Source organism: Pyxicephalus adspersus, chromosome 2, assembly GCF_032062135.1.
Source record: "Pyxicephalus adspersus chromosome 2, UCB_Pads_2.0, whole genome shotgun sequence".
Taxonomy (NCBI): domain Eukaryota; kingdom Metazoa; phylum Chordata; class Amphibia; order Anura; family Pyxicephalidae; genus Pyxicephalus; species Pyxicephalus adspersus.
In genome coordinates, this window is record NC_092859.1 from 30,509,862 (window position 1) to 30,521,104 (window position 11,243).

Consider the following 11,243-nt stretch of genomic DNA (forward strand, 5'->3'; position numbering starts at 1 on the left):
CATAAATATTTAAGTTACATATTAATATATTTTTAATAATTTTTTATCATTTTTTCATAATATGTGTGTTTCTGCATAAAAACTTAACAAGTCAGCTAATTATATATGTGATGGAATAAAATGTACATTACATTTTAAATATATCTTCATTGTTTAATAAATCAGTAGGTATAAAAAATTGTTTAGTAGTACCATGCTTTCCTGGAAATATATATATATTTATACATATATATATATATATATATATATATACACACACACACAGGTACACATAAATGGATTATGAATGAATAGTGAGTAAAGTCAACCAGTATTTTTAGAAAAACAGGTAAAAAATGTTTCTTTGCTTTAAAGATATATCGTTAAAGCACGAATATAAATGCCATATGAAAATATTTAAAGAACAATGAAAGAATCCTGAAATTAAAAAAAGTGCAAAAACACTATAAAAGAGTAGCGTGTATTTTAAGGCTAAGTTTTTCCAGTGTTTTATTTTTCAATTTGCATGCAGAGACAAGTAATAAAAATATATATTCTGTCACTGCCTCCTGCTTCACTGTATCAAATTGTTGCATATTTCATGTAAGAAGAAAGGCTTGGTAACTTTCACTTTGCACCTAACTGCACATTAAAGGGGCAGGCCTATCTGGTTTAAGTAATTTAATAGGTTATTGATTTATGTTACAATTTTAGTTATCATATTGTTTTAATTTTTTTGACTTTTTTTCAAAAGGTTATTTTATGACTGTTAAAACAAAAGTAAAAAAGTAATGTAGAGAAAATCCTAAATTAAAATAATATATATATTTATATATATATAGACCATTATCATTTATATTTACTCTAAAAATTGAATTGACTTTATTTTCTTAACCCTAAAATGTTCTTTAGGCCTTTTGGTTTTTTTTATAGGACTGCCCCTTGAAAATTGTTGTTTTTCTTCCCTTATTTTAATTTACAGCACTGAACGTAAAATAGCTCAGTTTGAGCCTTTCTAAAATTATAATTAAAAACCATTTTTCAGTATTGGCCTACTGTGCCTTTAAAGCAAGAATTGGAATTTTACCAGAACTTTGAAGCAGCGACTGTGATAAAGGGCACTTTTTATTAATCAAAAAAATAAATATAGCCCCCATATACCTGGTAACTTACTTAAGGAATTTCATTTCAGCTGCCTGTCTCCTGGATCTGTTCTCCAGAACGTAAAAGAGAGCAGGAGGAACAATGACCATCATGAAGAGGTGTTGTAAAGACTGATGACTGAACTAGGTCAAATTTTTAATAATTTTAAAGGAGCATTCTATTTGTGACTTTAAAACTAAAATTGGTGCAGCGGACACTTGGAAACATTTCATCATTACTCTCGTATTTCTTCGATCAGATGGTGCCTGACAGAAGAACCATTTCAAAACAAGTTTTTGTTTCCTCTGCAATAGCAGCACATCAAAAAATTCTTATATACTTAAAAAAAACAAAAACAGTTAAAGCAGAGAGCTTTGGAGAAACGGCAGTAAATGTATATATAGGGGTCTCTGTATCAAAGCAAATGTAATCATCCTTAAATAGTTCTTTCAATATGCATGAAAAAAAAGTTCCCTCCTAAAACATATGAAAAGAGTGCTATAAACATAAACACACATGTTCTAAAAATACTAAGTATTTACTACTAGTAGAAATGTAGAAACACTTTTTTCTGGCAAAGAATTTCTGAACAAGAATGCAATTAAAAAAAATATTAATGTAAAACAGTGTTAGGAATGTGGCTGCTGCAGTGGCAGATCCTATTTAAATATCTGGAAAAAAGAAATGATTACGTGTGAACTTTTCAGTAATGCACTGTTTAGGAAATGTGTAACACATTTAGTGTTAATTAACAAAATTAGAAAATTAGTAGCAAAAAACATTTTAAACAGGAGAGCAAGTCTGGTTGTGCATTGATACATCGACCCAGCAATATGGAGCGCAAATTGTATTGCAGTTAAAAAAAAGTCGAATTTTGGAGTGGAATTTTATCTCTGAAATTTCCTCTCTCTAGCACAAATTCATGGACAAAACTAGAAACGGTATTAATTTGTTTATAGCAAATTGATTTTACCCGTATCAGCCAAATAGGCCGCTTCTGTGCCCTGCTTTGATTTATTTTTCTTGGTGCCTGACATTTCCTAATTGCATTGCATAAAATTCCACCAATTTCCATTCCCCTTACCAATTAAGTTCCCTTTTGGCCAGAAGAAGCTTTTTCTCCTAGTAAAAGTAATGTAGGTATACTATATTTTTATTAGCTAATATTTATTAGGACTTTTGATTTTAAAACTGAATATGCTGTATCTGGCAAAGTTTTCGTCATATGTGTAGGCATCTTTAAAGGACATTTCATATTATCCTGTGTACTTCTAATACATGAAACTGATTATTTTAAAAAATACAAATTTATCCTGCACCTTTTTGAATATTTGACACAAACATACCTAGGTTGAAATCAATATTTGGAAAGCAATCCCAAAAAATGTTTTCCTGTGTACATTTAACAACTATGCAGTAAAGTTAATTTTTTTAATGGAGACACTGGAAAAACACTGGAATACACTGGAAAAATAAGTGTTATTTTGTGTTCATGATTGTTTGTTATGTTATTACATAACAGACATTATTGGAGAGATTGGACTCGGCACTTTATAGATAGTGGATGTATGTGTTAGTTTTTTATTAGCTGCCTTTATTCACATCTTCCACAGGTGTTTGCATGGTGCATTATATAAATATACCTCCTCTGATGCATTCTTTAAAAATTTAGGTTGTCTCAGCTGCCTCTTGGGCTGACAGCTGTGGAATCCCATTACAAAATAGGAGTTTGTTGTTTGCACCATGGAAATGACTGCCAACCTGAGTGTGATTCATTGGATAATACAGCTATGTAGAAAAACTCTTTATGATTTCTCTTTCGTTGGTGCTATTATATTACAGTATCATGTCCCAGATGGGACATTCATTAACTTCTGGAGCAAGCTGTGCTTTGTTATGCAAAAAGAACCAACTGCAGGGGTTGGCTTGGTCATTAAAGAGTTACAGAAGGCTGCAGAAAGAGCTCACCCTTCTAAGATCACCCACAACCTCAGATGTGTTTAGCAAAAGATTTCCTCTGCAAGTCATGCAAATCGCCCCCTTCCCCCCTTCAAGCCTCCGTTCTGCACAGGAGTGAGCAGGGAAGTCCTGTTTGTATCTAGGAGTCGTCCGTATGTTGGATGTCCTTAACTCGGGATTACCTGTATAGGAGCTCATATTTGGTATGGCACTATGAATATACTTTACTTTAACTAGACAAGGTAGCTTTCAAAAAGTCAGCTTCTATGTAGGTGCATAGAGGAAGGTCAATGCTTGAAAATGCACAGAAGTTTCCTTAGTGCTTAGTCCTTACAGAAAACTAGACCTAATTATTACCACTTTACAGGGAAATATTTGGAAACATATTTAGAAGCCCTATGTGAAGCTAAGGTCCACTCTATGTTAGCCCCAACATGTACCTATGTATATTTCAGGATGGAAGGGTTAGAACCTGTGCATGGTCCTATTGTCAGGACAAGAAGGGATGGAAAAAGTCCCCAACAGGCACACATTTTTGTGAAAAGAGGTTAACTACAATATTATTGTAGCTGTCCATATCTTCCAGTCCTTGTGACCACTGTACCCCTGTTGAATGTCTGGGTGTTACAGGGTAAGGAAAACAGGGAAAAAAGCTAAACTAAAAACTAACTATTATAAAACATATATTTGGCTAGTTAAACTTGTAAAAAAACATATCTGGTGTTATACAGAGGCACAGTAATACAAGGGAAATCCAAATCCATAGGTGTCAACATATATGGTAGGGAAAACAAGCTTTTGGTGCACAGAAAATATGACTGTATATTTTTTGTTGTCTGTATTTATGTGAAATGCTCTCAGATTCATTGGTTAACTTTTTTATTATTGATAAATTCAAAGGGAGGTACAGACTATGTAATATATTGCATCAATAAATAAAAGAGGTCCTTTTTTTTTTTTACAAATGTAGTTTTGAAAAAACTTTTTATACTTTTACTGTTTTAAAATTTTGATGATATTCTTTATGTTGGTGATAAACCCAGCTGCATTTGTGTAGTTTCAGGTGTTATGGTTAAAATGGTATTTTTTTGGCCTGCAGTTTAAAACAGCTTGGGCATGCTACAAAACAATAACAGTGTTCCAGGCTTAGGGGATCATAGTTATAATTATCTTCCATTGTACATTGGTTTGTTATGTATGTTCTTTTTTATGGTCAGGGCTAAACATTGCATGTGCATATTTTGTATTTCTATTTTCAGTCAACAAGTGGAGTCTTAGGCTCCTTTTTATGTTTCAGGCTATTCTCCACTTGCTAAAAAAGATGATTGTATTACAAAGTTCAGTTAAGTTAAGTTAAGAGAGGAACAACTCCTCCACTTACTGACTTGCCTTCTAAGACACCAGTAGCATGAATCAATCAGACAAAGGGAGTCTTGAAGTTAACAGATTGTATTGTGAGCTCTTAAAAACAAAAAACAAAAAAAAAATAATTCTTCGAGTCATGGGTGAACCATGTATTTAATGATTATTTGTAAAACAAAAACTAAAGTAAAAAAATAACGGAAGCAATTTTAATAGCTTTTGAAATAAAAATTAGGATTCATTCAAATCTTTTAAATTGCTAATAAAATTTAGATGGTTTATATAATAAGCTTCCAAATTAGCTGTAAAAATAGTTTAATTATTTGAAAATGTTACATAAGAATAAGATAAATTTTAAAGGCAGGTGTAATATTTTATCTGATTTTAAAGCAGTGGTTGCCAACCTTTTGGACGTCACGGACCACTAGTTTTACGTACTCCAGACCGTGCATTTGCAGGGAGCCGTGTGTCACTCAAAGGGGAAGAAAATTCCCCTGGAGCAATGTCAGGCCTGCAATGGGAGAGTGCACGGGTTGTGTCCAGAGACAAAACCCGCCCTCTGCCCTGAGCCTGCGACGCATACGGGAGACATGGTCTGTGGCTTTGGCTGGTGCCCCCCACATCCCCCAGCGGAATTCCAGACCTTACCCACTCTATGCAAAATTAAAAGGAAAAGGTTTGGGCTGCTCATACTTTTTAGAAAAGATTTAAATGGGTTTAGATGAGATTTAGGGCAGTGATTTCAAAACTTGTTCAGTTTACAGCATCTTCATTTCAAGGCACCTCGGGCCAAAACAAATACATGAAATTGTTAGCACCTCCCAGCTGGTAATAATGTGTTCTGGTAGACTACAGAGTCTAAAGAACAAAATATATACAGAAAATTGCATCTTATTATTAAAGGAAAAAACATTCTAAAATAACCATAGTTGTCATACTCTCCCCTCCTATTGTGTGCTACTTCCCCCACCTTCTAGATTGTAAGCTCTTTGGGGTAGAGTCCTCTCCTCCTCCTGTGTCACTGTCTGCATCTGTCTGTCATTTGCAACCCCTATTTAATGTACAGTGCAGTGTAATATGGTGGCACTATATAAATCCTTGTAATATTATTGATAATAAAAGGGCCTGTAAAAGTAAGCCCTGACACAAGCCCCGTACAGCAGTTTTATTTTCACCCTGGGACTATATCCGTTTCTTTTAGGGGTCTCCAAGCAGATCATCAGAGATGAGACAGTAGATTCAAATCAGAAGTAAATTTATTGTGCACAGAGAAAATCAGATGCTTAGCAGTTAAAACATAGAAATTCTGACTAAACAAGGAAATATATCCAGTGTTCTCCCCAGCCCCTTTTAGCTGGGCGCACCACCCAGCACATTTCAGTAACCACCCGGCTGTTTTTGGGCGGTTACAGAACAGTTGGGTCATAATACAGGGGCTGCCACCCGCCTAAGATTTCTTCCCACCCAGCTTAAAAAAATTTCTGGGTTGAGCACTGATATCAATCTATATAAGTATGTAGAATCATTCCCTTAAGGGAAGGTTAATGCCATCATCTATATGTCATAACACAGAAAAGTCTAATAAAAAATCCTCAAAAGTCCATACAGGTACAATAGTCACAAACAGTCAATGGGGAAGTAATTTCCCGTGGTTCACCTTTTGACACCAAGAAGACATAGACCTTTGTCCCTGTTTCTTGCAAAAGTTCCTGTAGTTCTCTGCATCAAATTGTATGTTGAAATATTGATTTGTGTAAACTGGTTGGTAATATATCAAGTTTCCATTTACTGTAAAGAAAAATATATTTTATAGCCTATACAAACCTCTAAATTATTTTAATCTCAACAGGACACAATGGGTCTGATTTATAAAAGCTCTCCAAGGCTGGAGAGGATACACTTTCGTCAGTAAAGCTGGGTGATCCAGCAAACCTGAAATGGATTTCTTCAAAGTCATTTGCTAGCAAATGGTTTGAATCCTGTATCAGATCTATTCCAGGTTTGCTGGATCACCCAGCTTCACTGATGAAAGTGTATCGTCTGAAGCCTTAGAGAGCTTTAATAAATCAGAACCAAAAACACAACTGACAGCAGAGTAGACAAGTCCCTGTAGCACTGACCATCCCGGGGCTCTTCAGCAGCCACTGATAAAGGTGCATATATATAAATATATGTAAATATATATATATATATATTTATATTTATTTATATATATATAGTAAATCTGACATTCAGTACGCATCCCTGTAGGTAAATGTTTAATGAAATATGCTAAAGCAAAGTGTACTCCCAACACTCAAAATCCACAATACTTCTTTAATACAATACTAATATACATCACACTAGAAGGAAAGAAATAGGGACATGCCATTATGAGTTTGCCATTGCATGTTTGTCTTTATCTGTCCTCTCGTCATTGATTTGTGTATAGGTATGTGTGTCTCTCTACCTCCCTCTCTTATGTAATATTCTGAGAATGCTAGTTGCTTGGCTGTCATGTTGATCCTCATCAGCTTTTTTTATTGAACCTGTAATAGCTTTGGTCAACCAATGATATACAAAACAATAAAAGTATATATACAGCCAAAATCACCATTTAAGAGAGCCCCTCTGATTTCTTTGTATTGACATCTGTAAATTGTTGGATTTCCCATCACTTTCTGTCTTAGTGGCATGGTCACCAGGACAATTAGAAAGAGTAATTCCCCAAAGGATAGTAATAAAAACTTGAAACGTCCCTATTCTTTCCAAAAGTTTTGGCTTTAGATATAAAAAACAATAATTGCATGCAACCATTATACTGATTTTGGAAGCTTACTGAAGAATATTTTTTTTTTAAATAAATCTGTTTTAGTGAATTTAAGGAATTAACTCAATAACATTTTGTCTAATATTAGGAAATGAGTGAGGCCAGATGTTCTTCTCTAATGTTTCCTGAACACATTTCATGCATTTCCATGTCATTGTGTGACTGTCAGGAGCTGATTCCAGGCTCAATACTGTCATCTGCAGGTAAACTGCGGGTACTGCACCACATATAAAGTAGTCTGGGGGAAGAAGAGGACATTGGAATAACTTTAAATAGGTTTATTTATAAAGCACTGTATCTGACATTCCCAGGGAATGTTTCAGTGAATGTCTGAATAACTTTTTATAAGTAAACCCCAGTAAATTGGCACATCCAATATATTCAAAAGTAAAGGATCCTTGATATTTTAATATAATTTATCCACAGTTTTTGCTTTTTGATGTTTTTTTTGGTGTTTAAATCATGAAAACACATAGGAAAAAACATAGGTGTGTGTACTGTACATGCATTTGCTCCAGCCCCAGTTGCACATCATTGCTCTGATAGTGTCAAAGAAAGGACCATGGGACAAAGTGTTGTCATCACATAATGGAAGATGCCCAAACAAAACCCAAAAGGCTGTGATTTAATGAAAGTATAACATTTTTAGAAAACATTTTGAAATGATTAACATGTTAAATTGAATTATTATTGATTGAGTTTACCTGTAGTTTAACGTTTATTTAAAAAAGGAATAAAAGTCAGAGGATTAAAGTGACAGCCTGGTATCTAACACTTAGGGAGAAGTCAGCAATTGATTGCAACCTTCTTGTGTTTCTAATAGTAGGGTTTCTTTAAATAACAAGCATATGAATAATGACCACAGCTTGCCCCTCCAAAAAGTGCTTATCAGCGCCAAGACAGGTTCACTTATTGATAAATGAAGTATATGTCTCTTTTCTAAGATTTTAAAGTTACCACCATAGCCAATTGTTTCTGTCTTTAAGATACCAAAGAATCTTTTCTAGATATTTATGTCCCAGAAAAAGTATTTTCAATGCTGAGAATTTTGTAAAGTGTTCCCCGAGTCTCCCCCTACACAGCTGTGTTCTGTTCATGAAGCGGACTTTAATGCCCAAAAGATTTTAGTTTAAATAGATTTCAGACATCAAAAGAAAATGTGTACAGTCTTATAGTTTGTTTAATCTGCAACCACTGCAACACGAGTGGTCTCTCTCTGATCAGATCCATCACACCCCCTGGGAAGATGGTTTGCTGGTTGAGCAGGGGACCTGTATCAGAGAAACCACTGCTTTGATATAGAGCGGCTTTCTAAAAAAAAAATCTCTAAGACCTTGCACACCTTTTGTTTTCATGTATCAAGGATTACTTAAACTTTTATGAAACATTAAGATTCTAGAAATGGATAAAGGTTATATATTTGTACTATTTGGTCTCTGCAGATATGTTTTCTTCATGCTTCTTTTTTGTCTTATAACACTTGTGTACTGCAGTGTCCTCCTTTATTCCATATGACCATGGATTGTGCTATCTCTTTGTACATATGTCTAATTTATCAGTTTCTTGTAGATTGTCAGCAGTCTGCTGCCTCACCGCCACAATGTTCAAAATTAACCCAGCGGCTAGACTGTCCAACCGCCAGGTAACGTGCAACTAACCTTTACAGCTTGTTTGCTGCATGCCAAGTCTGTCTGTCACTTCTCTACTGCCATCTTTTTCTACAAAACTAATAATAAACTACTAATATTTGTTTTATTACATGTAAAAAATACTTTTGCTTTGAAGAAGAACTAAATTTTAAAACATTGTGATCAGACAGGTTGGAAATGTTCTTCAACAACTTACATGCCTGTTTGCAGTCTCTCCCCCCTGTCATGTGCCCAACATCTTCACTCAGTCTTAGTCTGGGTTCAGGATCTTTAGCCATTGTGAATGTCCAGGCTGGAATGATATAACTTACTTAGTTATTGGCTAGGTATGCAGAAACTATTGTGAACAGGCAGGTAAGTTTGTTTTATTGCAGAAGTGACAGCTGACACGGGACAAATGAGCAACCTGCCTGCTTGAAGTTTTTTTTTTTTAAGTATAGTTTAAAGCAGAAGTAAACCCAAAACAAAAAAAAAACACACACTTACCTTCAATCCCGCACATCAGTCTATCCGACAGGAGGTTTCTTCTATCGGGTCCGCGTCATTCACGGAGGGAGCGCCAGGCGCCGCCATCTTCTCCTCTCTTCTTTTGTGTTCCTCTTCCTACATCTACCGATCTCGCATTGCGCATGTGTGAGTTCGGGCATTCTTTTCCCTATCGATGAAAGGGCTCCTTTTGCGCATGTCTGAGATGCTTGGGCATGCACAGAAGAAGCAGCCTCCCGGGATGCGTGACGTGGGTATGCCGGAAGGCTCTGCGCTCTCATTCATTCTTGATCGCCTAGAAAATCAAGAATTGAGGGGGTGGTGCTGCACCCTATAATAATAAAGGTGTGAGGGAAACTGGGGGATGTTACACTTAAAAAAAAAAAACAAGCAAATTAGTTGTTTACCCTTTTATGTAAAGTAAAAATTCTGGGTTTAGGGACGCTTTATTGTTAACAAAAACTAGTTTACCTGGGATGAACAAATCCAGACAACTTTCATTGTGGTCTGTACAAGGTCCTAGGTTCGAATCCCGGTCAGGACAATATCTGCAAGAAGTTTGCATGCCCTTTCTGTGTTGGAGTGGTTTCCCTCCAGGCATCCCCCAGTTTCCCTCACACCTTTATTATTATACAGTTATGTTAGACAGCTCCCCCAGAATTTGGCTTTCGTTGGTATGGAAAATAGGCAGCACAATAAAAGCAGCATAATAAAAGTACATTGCCAACTGCAGAGTGCTAAACATGATAGGATACATAAGAATAATACAGATGCATAATATTAATACTAAAGAATAAAACTAAATAAATAAACTGTAAAAAAATAAACATTTACAAGGCTGACTCTATTACAGGTAAAAAGACTCTGACACTTTTACTTTTTTTTTTTAATCCCCCTTGCAAAAAAGACTCAATAATGCATAACTCTCCAATGGGTGGTTCAGGAGGAGTCCAGGAGGACTAAACAATCTTCATCATCTTAATTGCTTCCAGATGAGTTGGATTTCTGTTACACGTGGCACCACCTCCCCCCACCCCACCCTCCGCCTGCCTGGCACTGTGGTGCTGTAGAGATGAGGTAGTTGGTGCATAATTTAAGGTTTTAGATAGGCCTGCATAATGAGCCTGATTTCTTACAGCTTTCCAAAACTGAAGTAGACTATCATGGGAGACCCTGAGTGATCCAACAAACCTGGAATGGATTTGGTCCAGGATTTAAAATATTTGCCAACTAACTAGCAAATGAGTTTGAGGAAATCCATTCCAGGTTTGCTGGATCACCTGGGATCTCCTAAGATAGTCTATCTTCTCAAGTCTTGGAAAGCATTAATAAATCAGGTCCAATAGTGGAATCCATTTCAGGTTTAAAATGTTATTTGAGCTTCCACAGATCAATGAAAGGATTTTCTTTTCTGTCTAAATGACACCCATAGAATAGCAATTGAGGGATTTATTATCACTTTCTGTTTTGGCTCCCGTCAAGTGTTTGCTGCTATGTCTGACATTTCTGACATTTATCAGATAGAAGTATCGAAATGTTTTATTACTTTCTGTTTTGAAAGCCTTACACCCATCAAATATATGAAAAGTGGTGGGAGTACATACAGATAGTATGAAAGAGTTTGATACTTCTCTGCATAGTTACCTATGATTGGGATTGGCACCTTATTTCATCATAAAATAAGTATAGGAGGTTGTTTATGATTATTATTTTAATATTTTTTCATCAGTTTGACAATATTCCAATTCCAATAGTTTTATGTGTCTTTATACAATGGTTACAAAAAAATTTCATCAAGATTAGATTATAGGGCAGGGTTTGGTGGTAGATGTAATTTATACTTTTGGTTCTGGATG

The 11,243-nt window shown here is 35.4% G+C and overlaps 1 protein-coding gene across 6 annotated transcripts in view; it reads left to right on the forward strand.

The window, feature by feature from the left end:
* The window catches only part of BICD1 (BICD cargo adaptor 1), a 105,648-nt gene that overhangs the window by 88,525 nt on the left and 5,880 nt on the right, over nucleotides 1-11,243 (forward strand). For 2 of the 6 annotated variants that reach the window (XM_072400231.1, XM_072400234.1), the window contains one exon: nucleotides 1,172-6,274. The exons of 2 other annotated variants lie outside the window; for them this stretch is intronic. In XM_072400231.1, coding sequence (XP_072256332.1) covers nucleotides 1,172-1,206 — 35 coding nt within the window. In that variant the 3' untranslated portion in view covers nucleotides 1,207-6,274. Of the gene's footprint in view, nucleotides 1-1,171; nucleotides 6,275-8,811; nucleotides 8,895-11,243 lie in introns of those variants that run through there. 2 more of the 6 variants (XM_072400233.1, XM_072400236.1) reach the window with 2 other exon arrangements.